Source organism: Amblyomma americanum, chromosome 6 (assembly GCF_052857255.1).
Source record: "Amblyomma americanum isolate KBUSLIRL-KWMA chromosome 6, ASM5285725v1, whole genome shotgun sequence".
Taxonomy (NCBI): domain Eukaryota; kingdom Metazoa; phylum Arthropoda; class Arachnida; order Ixodida; family Ixodidae; genus Amblyomma; species Amblyomma americanum.
The window spans coordinates 197,967,352-197,987,044 of record NC_135502.1 but is presented as its reverse complement, the minus strand read 5'-3'; the positions used below and the strand labels follow the sequence as shown (position 1 = coordinate 197,987,044).

The 19,693-nt window shown below is 45.8% G+C and overlaps 1 protein-coding gene across 7 annotated transcripts in view; it reads right to left on the bottom strand.

The window, feature by feature from the left end:
* Positions 1-71: 71 nt before the first annotated feature.
* The window catches only part of lili (LMBR1-like protein lilipod), a 185,675-nt gene continuing 166,053 nt past the window's right edge, over positions 72-19,693 (bottom strand). For 6 of the 7 annotated variants that reach the window (XM_077628308.1, XM_077628311.1, XM_077628312.1 and 3 more), the window contains 3 exons: positions 15,811-15,884; positions 3,477-3,634; positions 72-1,393 (listed from right to left, as the gene is read on the bottom strand). In XM_077628308.1, the coding sequence (XP_077484434.1) occupies positions 1,191-1,393; positions 3,477-3,634; positions 15,811-15,884 (435 nt within the window). In that variant the 3' untranslated portion in view covers positions 72-1,190. The remainder of the gene's footprint in view (positions 1,394-3,476; positions 3,635-15,810; positions 15,885-19,693) is intronic. The other variant, XM_077628309.1, reaches the window with a different exon arrangement.

Below are 19,693 nucleotides of genomic sequence, written 5' to 3'. Positions count from 1 at the left end.
CACTGCAGTGCAGTTAGTGACACCAAGTGAACAATGTCAAGAAAGCTACTAAAAGGACCAGCACAACCACATAAGCAGCACAACATATGTATTCGTGATAATTAAATACAATATCCAAGTAATAACTGCTATTAATTAAAGCTACAAAATTAGGAACTCTCAATAAAACTCACCACTGTTATCATATACAGTGCATAAAAGAAAATTCAACGCAGAAATGACACAGACAAAGTATAAAAGCGTCGAATTGACAACGAAATGCCGGAAGCAACTACCACCACGTGAATCCGCTAGCACAGGTGACATCCGTCAATGAACAAGGGCACCTGTTAAGGACATGGATGTAGCAGTGATCCCAGCCGGCAAAAAAAGGAGTCTGCACAACCCAAATGTCCCAGCTCATGACTGGACATCATGCTTGCACAATATCAAATGCAGCCACACGGTCTAATCATAAAAGAGGCATGCGTAAGCTACCAACGCTGCCATCACAGGTCTCTGAAACAAGTCCCAAGTGACAAAAATCTTGGCAGACCAACAGACCCGGGACATGTTACTGCACCAAAAATGGCTCAGAACATATATGGGGCTTGCGAATGCGCTGACATTCAGTCCTCACTTGGTAACTCACAGCTGTCTCCGCTTGGGAACCCAAAGTTGCATTTTGCCTTCAGAGTGGGTCCACACCTGCAGCTGCATTTTGCCCTGAAGTTGGGCCCACACTTTGGAATGTGCAGCTGCGAGCCAAACAACACATGGCAGCAGTGCTGGATGAAGACAGCCTGCATCCCCAATGCCGTAATTTTGGCTGAAGGTGCATTGTCTGACACACTCCGAGGAGGCTGAGCTGCAAACCTTCGCGATGCTGGCAAACAATGCTGACAGATAGCTTTAGCTGCACTCCTACAGGCAGTGTGAAGGAGGCAGCTAGTGCAGTCCATGGTGAGAGCACCTTAGGTTTGTACTCTGGGTAGGCGCACCACCTGAAGTGGTCTTCTTGAGCAAGGATACAGCAAACAGCACAACTGTCCGGCAACGGCTTAGAAACAGGTGCTCCAAGGCCGATGAACTGCTGCTCCGAAATGATTGGACGTGTGCCACCACTCTTTGCCCTTCCAGTCTTCATTTGCGTCACTGCAGAAAAAAACTCTGAATGTACAGCCACTCACTAGGCCCACACTTGACAGCAGTCAGTCGTCCTTGGCCCTCTGTGAGAGCGGCTTCCACGCTGCCAGGCGTCCTAGCAGCTCTGTGCGCATGGCGGCTGTCACCTTGGTCACCAGGCTGGCGGCAGCCGCAGCCACAAACACCAGGTTGTAGGTGAGCACCAGCGGAAAGCTGGCCAGCCACTCGATGCGGCCAAAGTCCCCCAGGAGGTCGAAGTTGGTGATGCCTGCATCGCACCAGACACACACCGGTCAACAGTGGGAGGCATCCCCAGAAAAAAGACCCAATGCACCCTGCAAAAAGCAGCACAACTGAGCACAAATTGTTGCAAATGCTTTCATGCAATGTCAAAAACCGCAATATAGGACTAAGAGGTAAAACTGCTATCGTTTTTCTTCAACTTCTGTTCTCAGTTTTTGAACACATTATTGGTTACCATGCCACAAAAAATTTCACAGCACGCAGGTCACTGCATAGTGTACCAAGAGCAGACACTGAAGGTGATTCAGTCACTTTGCAAATGAGCCTTTAGTTGATATTAATACGGAGAACATGTCTTGCCAGCGCTTATTTCAGAAGACATTATGCGATAGCTTACTAGGCACGAGTAAACAGCCACGGTTTGAGAGGTCAAAAGAGGAGTAAATAATTGCTCTAATGAAGCCTAGTGATGCAGTGTGGTGATGTCTTACATGAGTTTGCAAGACACTTTGCAAAACACTGCACTTTGCGTGAATACTGCATAAAATTGCGCTACTTTCACTCACTGTGTCTAAAGCCTTGAGACGTGTTACACCCCAGTCAAGCATGCAAAACAAGGTGCACTAATGAAGAGTGTCACATGTTCAAAGTGCACTTTAGAATAACTGAATGGCATAATATGCGTGCACTCGGCAAAGTGCATTCACACAACAGACTTTGAGCACCGAGTACATAGCCTTGATGGCAGCGGTTTTTATGCTTAAAAAATACACGCTGATTTTACCTATTACTTATATTTTTTCTCTGTGCAATAGTTTTATGATCATCATCATCAGCTTGACTACGCCCACTGCAAGGCAAAGGCCTCTCCCATGTCTCTCCAATTAACCCTTGTCCTTTGCCAGCTGCAGCCACCGTCCGCAAACTTCTCAACCTCATCTGCCCACCTAACTTTTTGCCGCTCCCTGCTACACCTGCCTTCTCTTGGAACCCACTCCATCACCCTTAAGGACCAGCGATTATCTCGCCTTCGCATTATGTGCTCTGTCCAAGCCCATTTCTTCCTCTTGATTTTGAGTAGGATGTCATTATCCTGCTTTTGTTCCCTCACCCAATCTGCCTGCTTCCAGTACCTTAACGTTATACCTATCATTTTTCTTTCCATGGCTCCCTGCGTTGTCCTTAACTTAAGCTGAACCCTTTTCCTTAGTCTCCACGTTTCTGCCCCATAGGTGAGCACCAGTAAGATACAAGTGTTGTATACTGATCTCTTGAGGGATATTGGTAAACTGCCACCCATGATCTGCGAGAACATGCCATATGTGCTCCACCCCATTCTTATCCTTCTAATTATTTCCCTCTCATGATCCAGATCAGCTGTCACTACCTGCCCTAAGTAGACGTATTCCGTCACAACTTCTAGGCTCTCGCTGCCAATTGTGAACTGTTGTTCCCTTGCAAGGCTGTTGAACATTACCTTGGTTTTCTGCATGTTAATTTTTAGACCCATCGATATGCTCTGCCTGTCTAACTCACTGATCATGATTTGCAGTTCACCTCCAGAGTGACTGAGCAAGGCAATGTCATGAGCGAATCGCAGATTATTTGGGTATTCTCCATTAAATCTTATCCCCAACTGTTCCCAATCCAGGCCTCGGAATATCTCCCGTAAACAGGTGGTGAGATCATGTCTCCCTGCCGAGCATCCTTCCTTATTAGAATTTTGTTGCCGACTTTATGGAGGACTATGCTAGCCCTGCAGTCGTTACAGATATCGTCCGGTACTTTCAAATAAGGCTTTTCTACACCCTGACTGCACAGTGCCTGCATGACTGCTGAGGTTTCGGCCAAGTCAAATGTTTTCTTGTAATCAAAGAAGGCTATATATAGAGATTGGTTATGCTCTACGCATTTCTCCGTCCATCAGCTGAGTGATAGTGTGCACTCCCCAAAAGTGCACTTTATTTTGCACCCTTGACTGGGGTAATACTTGTGCATAATAAAGGGGACATCTAGGGCAGACACCCTCAGTAAACGGAGACCAAACAGGGACAGCCATATCAGAGGCAAGGCATTCTCAAATGCGAGAGTCAAAAGGGTCGGCATACCCAGTGTCCTGGCCAAAACAGGCAAAGCCGAGCTCAGCAGCAGCAAGACGGCACAATTCCCAATGACCTGGGTGAGTGTGGCTGACAGAGGCTTGGGACGCAGTAGACAGAAGATGGGCAGTGAGAAGAAGCCCACCACGGATGCAAGCCAGAGGTAGCTGCGACAGCACCGCAGCTCAGGAAAAGATCATTGCTCACTGAGGAAACTTCCACATGCTACACGAAATGGCACTACAGCAGCCTGTACAGCAAAGGGACAATGAATTGAACCCAAACTCAAGAGCACGTAGCATTGCGAATTGCAACTGGCACAAAAAAAGGTGCACCTGTGCTGTCTATCCGAATCAGGCTTTGTCTAGCCAAGCATGGACCAAACAGCCAGCCAACATGTCCTGTTGAATTAACACCTCTTTTTGGGCTAGTTGGTGCATACTTGAATAAGAGAAAAACTAGCGCCAAACTTTCCTTTGCGATATTTTCTTAACAAAGGTTGATCAATCTTTAGACAAAATTTTTTATTGGGGAGGGCGGTTTGAAAGGCTTTTAGGTGTGTGGACGATTTTTTAGTGCTTTTAAAAAATCCTTTATCTACCCCTCTACAGTAGGTGAAGTTTTAAATGCATTTGACAAACATGGACTTGGGCTCACTTTTACCCATGAACTACCCAACACTAATGCTTTACAGTTTTTAGACTTAAAACTAACCTTCCTTGGCAGACACGTTTGCTGGGGCTATTACCCGCACGCAAAAAATGATCTTTTGCCTTACGATTTTGTGCACTCCAAGACTGTAAAAAGAGCAGTAGCGCCGCATTGCCTGGAGTCTTGTCTCAAAAAATCATGCCCGCATCAGTTGCAAGACAGCTTTCAAAAACAGATGAGCCGACTTTCGGTGGCTGGGTTTGCCTGATCTGTGTTGGTTGCTGTTTGCGAGACCCTCCTTCAAAAACTTAAGCACGGAACACAAAGGAATACTGGAGAAGATCGTTGCAGAGACAGAAGCCACTAGTTGTACCTTACGTACACAAGTCCTCGCACAACTTTAGGAAGGTTGCTAACAGGTATGGTGTGAGTGTCGTTTTTTCGGCCCCCAACAAACTGGAAAAGTTGTGCCCCCGAATCTGCAACTCAAGGAAGCGGCGTTGCCAGCTAAAGCATGATACTCTGTTTACCAATTTCGTTTGAAACAGGTCAGCGCTAAAAAAAGACAAACACGGCGAGAGAACGACGACACAAGGGATGAGCGCTACTAACAACTGGTTTTATTTGTCGCTTCAGGGAAAGTATTTAAAACCTTGTCACATCATATCATGCACACAGCCAGGGGCGTCAACATTTTTTCATATCAAAAAAGTTAAGATATATATCTTAACACAGCAAGCCACAAAGAGCCAGTAATCGACAGCGTGAATAACAGAAAAGGAAAAAGGAAGAAACAAACAGGACTAATAAAAAAATAATCGGTTATTTTTTTTTAAACGCGTCTCAAGAAATGCCCGCTCCGCAGAGAACAACGTTATTGAGCCATCGCTCACACACTGATCTCGTTTTTTGTTTATGTGGAAAGCTTCCAGCAAGACTCTGGATGTTCTGCTTGCGCTTCTGCCTAGAACCCTAGCCTCGTTAAATCGTGGCACACATTTGCACTCCAAAACATGCGAGACTAAGTTCGCCAGCTTGTCTTTTACCCTCAAGTTTTTTGCATGTTCCCTTATACGATCGTTAAGGCAACGCCCCGTCTGCCCAACATAGCACCTTCCGCAGGAAAGGGGGATCATATACACCACTCCTAGAGCACATCCGACATAGGCTACTTCATGTTTAGTTTTGCATCCACGCTCACATTCGCCGCAAATGCGCGAGCACAGCTTCGCCAGCTTATTTGGCGCCGAGAACACAAGTGGCACGTTGTGCCTGCTGGCCACTTTTTTGAGGTTATGCGACACCTTATGTACATAGGGTATCACCTCAGGCATTGTCTTCGCGCGTTCCGCGACAGCCATTTTTTGTCGGGCACCAGACTTCTTTAGGAGGGTTTCAGCAATGGCCACTTTGATCGAGCAAGGGAAGCCTGCAGCCAAAAGGCGGTTCACCTGATTATTAAAGCTAGCATGCATTTGGTGTGGACACGACCTGCGAAGCGCAGATTCCAGACAAAGCGAAGCAATAGCTCTTTTCACAGTCTTAGAATGATTTGAGTCGTAGGGCAATAGCTCTTTGTTAGCACGCGGGAAATAGGCCCAGCAGGTATGTCCTTTGCACAACCTCAGCCTCAGATCCAAGAAACGTAATTCGTTGTTGTCAGGAATTTCATGGGTAAAATTCAAGCCTTTACCATGCTTCTCAAATGTTCTTAGGACCTGTTGGATGGTGTCTGCGAATGTGGAGTCATTAGTGGTTTTTAAAAGAATTAAAAAATCATCTACATATCTGAAGACCTTTAAAACAGAACCACCAATAAAATCTTGATCCAAAAGGCGATCAATGCATGCTAAAAAACTGTGACACAAAATTGGCGCCACACATGAACCTATACAACACCATTACGCTGAAGAAAAGGTTGCTTGTTAAAAGAGATAAAAGTGACGCTGAGGTAAAATTCTAAAAGCTTTAAAAAATTGTCAAGGGACCTACCAGCTGAAGACTGAAAGGAAATTTCGCCAGTAACTTCAACAGATTCTTTCACAGCAACTAAAAGTTCGGCTTGAGGAACTGAATAAAACAAATCCTCGACATCAACAGAAAATGCGTAACCGACCTGGCTATTGTCCTCAATGTAATCTGACACATTTTGGGACTTCTTTGTCTCGAAGGGACCATCCACCTTGATCACCGAGAGCTTCTTTAAAAGGAACCAGCTAGCACATTGCTGCCATGAGCCATTTTCGCTGATGATCGTTCTGAAGGGTATTTCAGGCTTGTGAGTCTTAGCCGTGAAGAAGAAGTTCAAGCAGTTGCCTCTGCATTTACTAATATCATTAGCTAAAGAAAACAGATTGAGGTCCTTGCAAAAATCCATGAACTTAGTTTTAACGCGTACACCGCTTTTCCTCACAGGTGCAAAGTTCTTATCCACAGCTTGCAGTGCTTTTTCTTTGTAGGCTTGTTGTTTCATGACGACGAATCCCCCATCTTTGTCAGCTTGTAGCAAGACGATTTGTTAATCTTTGAAATATTTAACGATTTCATCTAAAACACGGCACGAACGACGGTTAGCACACCCTGAGGCACACCTCGCGAGGCAGTCAACACCCTCAAGCAGACACCTCTCGCTGTCTTCACGGTTCACTTTTTGGGCAATGTTCCTATTAGTGGCGATCAGGTCGTGCGGCGGCACATGAGCCTCAAGGGCATATTTTGGCCCTTTTCTAAGAACTTCTTCAAAATTCTGAGGGATGGAGACTTCCCCAACCGTTAGCACTGGTTTCCTGGAAATGCTCTGGCGCTTTTCACCATTTCTGAGAAGGTGTTTAAGAATAACGGACCAGTTCACCTCGATCATTTGGCCGGCTTGAGACTTGAGGGAGCGGTACATCCGTGTAGCAAGCCACTCCGGGTATTGGCTACAGCATGTCACACGCAGCCAGTCCTGGAAAAGTCTGACTTGACGCCAGACCTCAGCTCTCAGAATCTTGCACAGCCTTTTAACGTGGCCCCAGGAAGGCTTAACTGCTCCGAAGAGTGCGATGATCTCTTCTGGAACCCAGTTTTTCCGCAAGCAAAAGGCAAGGCGCCTGGCCCGGCATGTAGCACTCACGATGTGACACAGAAGAACGTTGATGAAAGATGGTGAATTGACGTAAGACGCCGAAGGAGAGAACACACACAACAAAGACGACGGGCCCACTGAACTAGAAATATAGTTTAGCAAAACTTGGTGCTGGGCTAGTTGGTTAAGCATTTCGTTTGAAACAGGTCAGCGCTAAAAAAAGACAAACACGGCGAGAGAACGACGACACAAGGGATGAGCGCTACTAACAACTGGTTTTATTTGTCGCTTCAGGGAAAGTATTTAAAACCTTGTCACATCATATCATGCACACAGCCAGGGGCGTCAACATTTTTTCATATCAAAAAAGTTAAGATATATATCTTAACACAGCAAGCCACAAAGAGCCAGTAATCGACAGCGTGAATAACAGAAAAGGAAAAAGGAAGAAACAAACAGGACTAATAAAAAAATAATCGGTAATTTTTTTTTTTTAAACGCGTCTCAAGAAATGCTTGCTCCGCAGAGAGACGATTTTTTAATTCTTTTAAAAGCCACTAATGACTCCACATTCGCAGACTCCATCCAACAGGTCCTAAGAACATTTGAGAAGCATGGTAAAGGCTTGAATTTTACCCATGAAATTCCTGACAACGAATTACGTTTCTTGGATCTGAGGCTGAGGTTGTGCAAAGGACATACCTGCTGGGCCTATTTCCCGCGTGCTAACAAAGAGCTATTGCCCTATGACTCAAATCATTCTAAGACTGTGAAAAGAGCTATTGCTTCGCTTTGTCTGGAATCTGCGCTTCGCAGGTCGTGTCCACACCAAATGCATGCTAGCTTTAATAATCAGGTGAACCGCCTTTTGGCTGCAGGCTTCCCTTGCTCGATCAAAGTGGCCATTGCTGAAACCCTCCTAAAGAAGTCTGGTGCCCGACAAAAAATGGCTGTCGCGGAACGCGCGAAGACAATGCCTGAGGTGATACCTTATGTACATAAGGTGTCGCATAACTTCAAAAAAGTGGCCAGCAGGCACAACGTGCCACTTGTGTTCTCGGCGCCAAATAAGCTGGCGAAGCTGTGCTCGCGCATTTGCGGCGAACGTGAGCGTGGATGCAAAACTAAACATGAAGTAGCCTATGTCGGATGTGCTCTAGGAGTGGTGTATATGATCCCCCTTTCCTGCGGAAGGTGCTATGTTGGGCAGACGGGGAACATGCAAAAAACTTGAGGGTAAAAGACAAGCTGGCGAACTTAGTCTCGCATGTTTTGGACTGCAAATGTGTGCCACGATTTAACGAGGCTAGGGTTCTAGGCAGAAGCGCAAGCAGAACATCCAGAGTCTTGCTGGAAGCTTTCCACATAAACAAAAAACGAGATCAGTGTGTGAGCGATGGCTCAATAACGTTGTTCTCTGCGGAGCGGGCATTTCTTGAGACGCGTTTAAAAAAAAATAACCGATTATTTTTTTATTAGTCCTGTTTGTTTCTTCCTTTTTCCTTTTCTGTTATTCACGCTGTCGATTACTGGCTCTTTGTGGCTTGCTGTGTTAAGATATATATCTTAACTTTTTTGATATGAAAAAATGTTGACGCCCCTGGCTGTGTGCATGATATGATGTGACAAGGTTTTAAATACTTTCCCTGAAGCGGCAAATAAAACCAGTTGTTAGTAGCGCTCATCCCTTGTGTCGTCGTTCTCTTGCCGTGTTTGTCTTTTTTTAGCGCTGACCTGTTTCAAACGAAATGCTTAACCAACTAGCCCAGCACCAAGTTTTGCTAATCTGTTTAACAAGTGTTCCGTAGGAGTGGTCTACGCTATCCCCTTAACATGTGGGAAGTTTTATGTCGGCCAGACTGGCCGCTGCATCAACGAGCGTTTGGGGGACCATGCCCGAAATTTATCAGACTTGAAAGATAAGTCCGCACATTTGGTTGTGCACGTAATGAGCTGCGACGGTTGCGAGGCGCAGTTGAATAAGACAAAGATTCTTGGCAAGAGCACAGATAAGACTGCACGTGTTAGTCTGGAGGCTTTCTACACAAAGAAATTTGGCTGTAGGTGTATCAGTACTCCTTCTTTATCTCTTTTTTCCTCTGAGTTTAGATTTTTAGATTCAGTTATCAAATAAGTGTTCTTTTTCTTGTGTGATTTTTGGCTGGCTGCCTGTTTCTGCGATCTCAGACGTTGCATTTGTTCACCTTGTCCTCCGTGTCACCCTTCTATCCCCTTGAAGCTTCCCCTTATATAAGCTGCATTCTGGCTTCAATAAAATTCAGTTGTGAGTTAGTGCTTGTGTCTCGTCATTGTTCTTGTCTTGTAGTTTGCACGGTTTGGCGCTAGTTTTTCTCTTATTCATGTCCTGTTGAGTAAACCCCCATGGGGCACCTCCCATACCCTTCAGCACTTGTTTGGGAATGAATGAATGAATGAATGAATGAATGAATGAATGAATGAAAACTTTATTGTCAGCTGTATGGCATTCTTTATGTGTGTCTTCCGCAGCTGTTCCAGGGCCTATAACTACTGGGAGAGGTTGGTGGTTTTTTCAGGTTCTAAAAATGAAACAATGATGGCCTTCTTCCAGGCTTCTGGTAGTTTACCGAATACCCAAACCTTATTAAAAAAACTTAAAAGTGCCTCTATGGCAGGTTCAGAGAGGCGGGACAGCATTTGATAGTGTATTCCGTCAGGGACGGGTGCAGTCTGTTTACCAGCGGACAAGACTGTTGATTTCTTGAACTGTAAAAAAATTATTATATGGTTCATTTCTATATCCACTTGTAGGGAGTCTGTTTCTCGGCTGTGTTTTTGTGCTTTAGAAATGACTCTGTGTAGTGTGATGAGCTGGAAACTGCGGAAAAATATTCACCTAAAATGTCTGCCTGTTCTTCAGTGTTTGTCTGTATACAAGGGGCTGTTAGAAGGGAAGTGTGAATGGGGAGTATTTACTATTCACCTTTTGTACCTTCTCCCACATTTCTTTCGATGTGGTTGAGCTATTTACGGATGTCACGTAACTTTGGCACGAAGTCTTTACAGCACTATGCCGGGTATATCGGGCTTCTGCCCTTGCTTTTAATGTTTATAAGATTTTTCTGCGCAGGGTACCTACGAGTGTTCTCCATGCTTTGTTCTGTTTCTTTTTTGCTACTCTACATTCTTTTCTATACCAGATTTTCTGGTTTTGTTTCACCACTCCAAAGACTGAGGTATAGCCAGGCGCGCAGCGGAAACAAGGCAGTTTGTGACAATTTTATTAAGTTCATCTGAACTTAAGTTATGTAGATCTATTTTTTCTGGGCTGGCATTTTCTTGAAATAGCACCCAGTCGGCCAAAAGCAGCTTCCAACATCATGCTTTTGTACGAATGATTTGCGGACAAGACATTAGGTTGATAAGAACGGTAGATGATCGCTGCCATACGGGTTGTCCAAGACATCCCATTTAAAAGCAGTAAAAAGAGAAGGCGATGTAAGAAACAAATCTATGCAGCTCCATTTTCCTGAGCTTGGAAAGCAGTATGTGTGTTTGCCCTTGTTGAGTAAGCATATATTATTGCACACAATAAAATCTTCTAAAATACGGCTTCTAGTGTCCGTTTGTTCGCTTCCTCACAAATTGGAGTGAAAATTAAAATCGCCGACTAACAGATATGGCTCTGGTAATTGTTTTAAAAGGTTTTATAAATCACGGAGTGCTACTGTAAGGTGTGGTTGGAGATGTATGGAACATACTGTAATTGTTTTAAAATGTACTGCAACGGCTTCAAATGTAGTCTGAAGCTTGACTTCATGAGCGGCCACACTACTTTAAACAGCTATGGCAGTACCTCCAAAGAGCCTATTTGCTTGCTCTCGGTCGTGGCGAAAGACTTCATATTTACTTAAAATATTTTTATGTTTTGATCCCCAGTTTGTCTCCTGGAGACACAAAACAACCGGGGCATATAAAGCAAGAATATCTTTTACATCACTGTAGTTATTTAATATGCCTCGACACTTCCAGTGACTTAGGAACGCCATCTCTAATTCCTTTTGGGCATGTATTTAAAACCCTATGCTCCTGGTTTTGTGTTTTGGGGAAAGTTACTTATTTTCAGGAGTGATTCGTAGTTTTCCTTTTTTCTCTAGGGAGTCCATCGCCACTCTCATGGTGCCAGATTTCCGCGGTGATGCCGCGGATGTGCGAGTTTTGGATGTCGCCGCGCTGTCACTGACATTCATATCTTCCACGGTGGATGTGGAGGATGCTTCTCGGTCGCGATGGCCCGTGGCCTTCGCATTCGTCTTTTTTGTTGGCACAGCAGAACCAGGCTCTGCTCCAGCGGCGGAGTCTCTTGGACCAGCAGTTGCCTTTTTAGCGGTGTGGGGCGACAGGTCCAGTTCAGCAGAGCTCTTCTGGGTGGCTGTCGCCGACGATGCTGCTGCTGAAAGTGGGGCCTGAAAGCCTCCAGTGAGGACCGCGTGGTCCTCTCGCGAAATTTTCAGCCCTGTGGACTGTGCCACCGGCTTCTGTGGTGGGGGCTTGGATGTCGACACCAAGTTCATTGGATTGATCTGTGTGCTGACAGAAACCGAAGGCGGCGGCGGTGGTCCCCGCGTCACCGCTTCGGAGTATGTCCCTTTCTGTGGGAAAGTGAGACGTTTTTTTGCCTCAAGGTAGGACAGGTTTTCTGTGGTCTTCAAAGTTATAATTTGTTTTTCTGTTTTCCAGACTAGGCACGACCTGAAGTACGCACCACGTGCGCCATTGCAGTTGATTTTGGTGTACGTTCGCATCTCTCCTCGGTATGTGTCTCTTGTCCACATGTGACACAAGTGGGTTTACCATGCAAGCCAACATGCTGTGTCCAAAGCGCTGCCATTTGAAACATCGTCTGGGATTCGGTATGTATGGGCGGACTTTACAATGGAGGTATGCAGTGTGAATGGAATTGGCAAGAGTTGTGCTATTGAAAGTTAAGACTATGTGTTTGGTCTTGATTTCAACATTGCTTCTCCGGATGTTGATTCGTCGGGCTGCTATCACTCCTTGTTCGGCTAGTTCTTCTATTTCCTCATCAGTACTTTGCAGTAGCTCATATTCAGATATGACTCCCTTTGATTGGTCCAGGGTGAGGTGCGGAGTTACTAGTACACTCATTTCACCGAGATTTTGCAACGACAGCAGTTTGCTGATTTGTTCTTTTGTGTTGACTTCTACCAGATATATCCGGTTCTCTGCCTTTTTGCTTTGTAGTATTTGCCTACACAGTTCTTTAGACTTTTGGCTATGACAAATGCGGACAAGTTGGCTACAGGTTCGTCAGTATTCGAGTAGATCATGAAAAACTAAATATTTCTGGCTTTTGTGACATCAACTTCTTGACATCGGTGCCTCCTTTTCGGGGGCCGATCAGGTTTTTTTGTAATTTTTTTCATACGGCATGTATATACTAAGGGATCCTAATATTCTGTCGCCTCTGATTCACCCTTATACATATTTATTAACAACAATAACGCCAGCTAGGAACACAAATTGCCATAGAATCAAGGTCGTCCGACTCACCAGCAATGTTAGATTCGTATGTTTGCCCATGCTAGGGCATGGGAGAAGCTCTGAGGCCAGACGGGACGAGTTAGAGGAAAAAATGTTCCCCCCGCGAGGCCTCACGCTGCTGGCGGAGAGCGGAGTGCCACGCCAGAACATCAGCGCGCGTAGGGTTCCCGAGCTGAAGAGAAAGAGCTATCTCCTGCGAGCATGCAGCAATAACAGCATCTGCGGCACTTGTATCACCGCGACGCTGGCGCCCTCCCTTCTTAGTTAAGGTAAGTAGAAAGGACACCTCGGAGAAGCAAACAAACCAAAGGCAATGGAGCGGGGCAAGTCCCAATGGAAAAATTGTAAAATTGTACTCTGATTGACTCTCAAAGCTGAAGGACAGTTTTTTCAGGTCATTTCGACCACTGGTTTTGTAGATAAAAGTGGTAAACATTTGTGCCATTTCGTAACAAGAACTAAAATGTGGTACGTATTCATGCCACTGAATTTTCTGAGGCATACAAGATTTCTCATTACAACTGAGAAATGCTTCAAGAACTGTTATAAACAATTTGCTAGTGGAATGGCTTGGTATTTTCTGAATAGCAGCTTCAATAGACTTGCGGATCGCTTAGGATGCATTCACAGATGGGCAGTAGTACAGTGTCGTGCGAAATGCTTGTTCAAATCACTGACAAGTGAACACACTCTTCCAAAGCCTCTTCCAAAGCAAAGTACATGCAGAAAGCTTCCTTTGCGGTTATCAGAGCTTCCAAACAGCACCGCAGATCCCGTGTTTTTGGCACTGCAACGATGTGAACTGGAAGTTCCCTAACCCAGTTGTCATTATCAAGAGCACCAATCAAGGCTACCACACGTGTCCTCTTTTTTTAAGAGCCTTTTTTCGCTTCCATGAATGCTTGCACTTCGTTGTAGCAGTGCTACAACAAGGGTCACTGCTGTCCACCTTACTTTCACAACGCCTCAACACCTGCATGTCTGCCTTCAACATGTACGTTAAGCTTCGGGTTGTTAGGTGAGGGGTACAGACTCATTTTGGGTGATGTATCTGCCCAAAAAGTGGACATTAGCCACACAAGGCTTTGAAACCACATCTACAGACCAGCGTTGTGCTATAGAGGTTGATAAAGCAAGGCAGTCACTTAGGAGTAGGGCTCTCAAACGAAATGTTGCCTGATAAACCGGTTATCGAAATTGCTATATCAAAACACAAGTTTTTTGTCTACAATGAGAACTGAATTCCAATGTGCTGTTCGACAAACCAGTAAATTTAGATGCTCATCATCAAAGAAGAATTGATGATTTCACACCTCTTATTTTTTTTTTTGTGCCAAAATGAGCCGTGCTGAATTGTACACATATGCTTTGAAAACAGACAGACCATCAAGAATGACTATTAGCAAAAGATAAAAACACACTGTGTGGTCTGACTGTTCCGTAAACAGCAGCATGCAAAAACTTGATGCACAGTGCACTGTTGTCCATTTGCCAGCCCTTAAAGTGCGGCAAGCAAGTGGCACACAGGTGTATCACTATCCTATGAAGGTCTAAATAAGTAAAGGTGACAAATGTTTAATTTGGTGTTATCTTTTTTTAAAATGATGCACAGCATACCATACATGGATCACCACTCTGAATATGCCTATGCATGGAAAATAGTTTATACATTTTTTATTCATGTTTCAGTTCCAACACCAGAACGGTAGTAGCTATGATGTTTCAGGTCATGTGAGGCTTAAAAAAAACTGCCATACACCTGCTGTTTCTTTAACTCATTGCAACCATTGCACCAAAAATCAGGAATGACAATGAATTACCGCATCTACTCGAAAGTTACTGAAAACAGAAGATGTCCTTGTGTTATATCATCGAATATTATTCAGAGACAAAATGAGCAAGATCCCATATTTACTTGCATATGGTTGATGCGCCCAGGAGGTCTGCCTCCAACTTCAGGAAACAGAAAAAGCAACAAAAAAGCCACACTGGTCGACCAATGGAAGCCCCAAGCAGCAAATATTTAATTCAGGTGACCAGACTTTTCAGCAAGATCAAACTGTGTGCTGCCGCACTATTTTCTGACAGCTCCACATATAAGATAAAGACTTGTTTAAATTCTGCCAAGAATGGTCATTGACATTTGGAAGGCATGACTTGCCACACGGCTGAGTGAGTGGGAAAAATTTTGTTTTTAAGACAAAACATCTAAAGCACACACGACGAGACAAACACAGGAAAGAGTAGGATGACAGAAGAGCTCTTTGTCTTTTTTTGTGCTCTTTCTGTCGTCCTACTCTTTCCTGTGTTTGTCTCGTCGTGTGCGCAACGCCATACCAAGAAAGCTATGCACCAACTCGCCCAGCAAGAAGTTCATCTAAAGCACATGGCAGAAATGGTGACAGCACGGCGGGAGTTTTCTCAGCGTCACATCAGTCTTGTCTGATAGTCTTTTCCATGGCTCTTCTGAAAAAGGAGCGCGTGACAGCTTTCTGCGATAGAGTTGGTAGCAACTGCCGTACTTCTTATGAAGATGAGCCATTTATTGGGGTACTTTTCTTCGTAAACTTCTACACAACTTTGCTTCTACTCTGGCCTCGTTGCCCACGTTTCATTCATGTACTTTTTTCCTTCGTCGTGTCCACAATGTGAAACCTTCCATTATTATCGTGTGTTTTTCTTATTTTTCCATTTCGCGCCCATAAAATCGACCTTTGCATTACAATCATGGTAGTGTTACATTTGGGTAAACACAGTAGTAAGCAATTAAAGTGTTGACATCTTTTCAAGCCTCACATGAAATGAATTAATATTTGACATCAGAGCCACTTTTCGGCTGGTGAAACCAAACCAACACGAGAAAAAACTTAGTTATGAATGATTTACAGGACGTAGGTGAATTTCACCCAACGGTCTATCCTTACGCATTTCTTGCACATCATTACAAAGAAAGCACATACCACTAAAATATGGTGAATCTACTCCCTTAACACTCGAGTTCAAGCAGTGCAACATGCCCCGTATATCAAAATGCGCTGCAAAGAGAGCACCTCAACAGAACTAAAAAGCAGTGCAGGATACAGGATGAGGACGATCTCCAGCAATGAGCCCACCACACCCAGGGCCGATAGGGAGCTGATGCCCAGAGAGAATTGCTGCGATGAAACAAAAATGGGGGGGGGGGGGGGGGGGGGGGGGGGGGCAAACACTGAGACCGCTGCCACCCCCAAAATGGCCCTCCTCTCTTTTTTCATGCCACATAATTAAAACAATCAGGATTAGATAACCCCAAATGAATAATCTGCATACAAATACACCACAGTTTGCCTCCCTTTTTCAAGAGGAGGCGAAAGGGGTTCGTTGCAATTCGTCATTCACAATGAAAAGTCTTGCAGATTTGTTATCACAATACGCCCCTCATCAGCATGAACATGCCCTCCGAAAACCACCTACACTACACCCACACCCTCCTCATAGGAAGCTGCTCTATCCAGCTCTACCCTGGGTGACCAGCGACGGCTGATCAGAGTCCTGGACTGAGGACCCCACCAAGCAGGAATGGTTTTCAAGTCATCCACCTATACTCCATCTCACAAGTTGTTTGCAGTGCCAATCAGAATGGCGTGCACTGCAAAACACGTTCTTCTCACCCCACGACTGGTGGCTCCATCCCTGGGGAGGAAAGAGCACCAGCTGCTGTGCGCAGGAGACTCGGTTGACTCAGTGTTTATGAATGGCAGCACACCACTCCGCAGCACAGTGCTGTGTTGGTGTGGACTTTCTCTTTAAGAAACACTATCTGTACTCTTACAACACCATCCTCAACTACCTTTTCATTTACTGCAATACAGTGCTCCATTATCTGAGGGACTGTTTGTTGTCTTCCTTGGCGCAGATTGGACAAGAGTGCTCAACCTTTCACAGTGCTGCAAACAACTATGCGCCCAAGAGCAAAAACTAAATCCTACACAGCAGAGTAAAAAGTAGCCCACATCTCTCGTTTGGTTGTTTGGTGTGCTTATGGTGCATAAGCAGCTCAGGCTATTATGTACCAAACAGAGCGTTGGAAAGTATTACAGCTTGTTTATGACATTTCCTTCTTTTAGGAACCTAACTCACAATAAGACTACTACTACATTCTCTCTTAACAGTAAGTTTGGGTGGAAAGTGTATCGTAATGAACTATGAAATGCCAATTCCTTAGTTTGTTAGGTGCCCACTGGTGTTAATTTCATTATCCCAAGTGAATTGCCATTTTTTGACTAGTTCACTCTCTACCAGCTCCAAGTGGTCCTAGTATAGTGTGACGTTATTGATCACTGGAGGGCGCCACTGCGTCGGTAAATAAAAAGGCACGCATGACTGTGCTAGTCAGTGCGTGGTATGACCTCGACTGGCATGTTGAACTTCACTCATAGACGGGAAATGTTCCCAGCCCGGATTATCGCAACTGGCGACAAGTGATAAACCACGGTTACGTCTGCGTTATCCGCCCCCTGTATCGGCCATGTCTGTTGTCGGGAAGGTGGAACCATTCGACGCAGGTACGTCGGATTGGACCGGGTATCGTGAACGGGTGGAACTGTACTTCACAGCGAACGACATCGCTGAGGCGAAGAAGACTGCTGTGTTTCTGACGTGCTGTGGATCAGAAACATACTCGCTGCTGCGAAGCCTGCTAGCCCCTACGAAGCCTGCCGACACCGCCTTGGCTTCAATTTTCGACGCTCTGAACAAGCACTACTCACCAAAGGTATCGGAGGTTGTGGCCAGCTTCATGTTTTTTCTCGACACCGGCGGGACGGAGAGTCAGTTAACGACTTCATCGCAGCACTAAAGAAGCTTGCCAATAACTGCAAATTCGGTCTAAGAGCACTTGCTGCTGGGCTAGTTGGTTTTGGTTCATAATTAAATAGTTTTAGGCGCAAAAAAGGACAAGACACATAGGGTAGGAGACAGGACTGGCGCTTCGTCCTGTCTCCTACCCTATGTGTCTTGTCCTTTTTTGCGCCTAAAACTATTTAACTGCAAATTCGCATCATTTCTTGAGCGGATGCTGCGGGACCAAATCATGAGCGATTTCAACGATGACACAATGCAGACTCGGCTGCTGGAAACGGCAGATTTGGAGTTTGAGACTGCAAAAAATACCGTCATTGCCATGGAGGATGCACGGAAAGATTCCCGTGCATTATGTACTCAGCTACCCCAAGCGACGCCAGTACAATCCGAGGAGTCTGCGAATGTTGTTAAAACCAAGCAGCAGACAGGTGGGTCTTGTTTCCGCTGTGGGGGGATTCATCGGGCACCCCAATGCCGTCACGTGAGCAGCGTTTTCTTCAAGTGCGAGCAGAGAGGTCATCTGCCCAGAGCATGCCGGTCAAGCACGTCACAGACTGCAAAAACAAGGTTCCGGAATGGACCGAAACCAGTCCACAACCTGGACGACGAGCTGCCGGCGACGGAATACAGGCCAGAGAAGGAGGGAGTGTACGACCTATAGACGCTTCAAGCGGCCGGGCCACAGCCAATGCGTGCTGAAGTTTCCATCAATGGGTGACTTACGACATGGAGCTTGATACCATTGCCAGTGCGTCAACTATCAATGAGAGGAAGTTTACGCAACTGTTTCCCTCGGCGAGACTGGAGACATCGGAGGTCCAGCTCAGAGGATTTTTCGGCGACACGAAACCGGTGGTAGGCAAGTTCGTGGCAACCGTGAAGCTCGGTGAGAGCAAATGTGTGCTGCCTTTGTTCGCCGTGAACGGCCCGTGCCCAACGCTGTTCGGAAGAAGTTGGATGAAAGAATTTCAGCTCGGAATCGGCAAGCCAGAAACAGTCAATGCGGTGATGTCGGTAGAATAAGTGGTGAGTCAATTCCATGAAGTATTCTCGGAGAGACTGGGGCACCCTTGACGGCGTGACTGCCCAGATTACCTTGCAAGAGGGTGCTAAGCCAAGATTTTTTAAGCCGCGAGTCGTCCCATTCGCGCTTCAAGACAGAGTTGCCGAAGAGTTGCAAAGGATGGAGCATGAAGGAGTCATCCACCCTGTAAAGATGTCCGAATGGCCCCATCGTTCCCTTAGTAAAGCGGGATGGCCGCGTTCGCCTGTGCGGTGACTTCAAGATGACAGCAACCCCGTGACGGTGCTGGAGTCATACCCAATCCCTCGCATCGAGGGGCTGTTTGCAAGGCTAGCAGCGGGCGCTACGTTTACAAAGCTCGACCTGAGAGATGCGTACCAGCAGGTTAAGCTGCACGAAGACTCTCAAAAATTTGCCACCATCAACACCCTGAAAAGCTTGTACCAGTTCACACGACTTCCGTTTGGGGTTTCGCCAGCCCCAGCTTTATTTCAACGCGAGATGGAGAACCTTCTGCACAATTTTGGCCATGTCACGGTATACTTTGACGATATACTGGTGACCGGCACCAACGACAGCGACCATTGGGCTAATGTGTGCCCAGTCATGAAGCGACAGGAGAGCCGGGCTGCGGCTGACGCTTTCTAAATGTGAGTTCCTGGTACCTAAGGGGGAGTATCTGGGGCACATCATCAGTGCAGCCGGTCTTCAACTGAACCCAACCAAGACCGAAGCCGTGCTGGCAGCGCCAGTGCCTCGGAATGTGAAGGAGCTACAGAGCTACTTGGGCCTGATCAACTTTTATAGAGGGTTCATACCAAACCTGTCTAGTGTGTTGCACCCTCTGAACCGCTTGCTGGGGGCAGGGGCCCGGTGGTGCTGGACGTCTGAGGAGGAGCAGTCTTTCTGGAAAAGCGAAGAGCTGCTTACGTCCGCTAGAGATTTAGCACATTTTGACCCTGCAAGGCCAACTGTGCTGATCATAGATGCCTCACATTACAGGCTGGGGGCAGTCTTCCAGAGCATCCCATTGCTTTTGTGTCTCGAAGTTTGGCAGCTGCAGAAAGGAACTACAGCCAGTTGGACAAGGCACGTTAG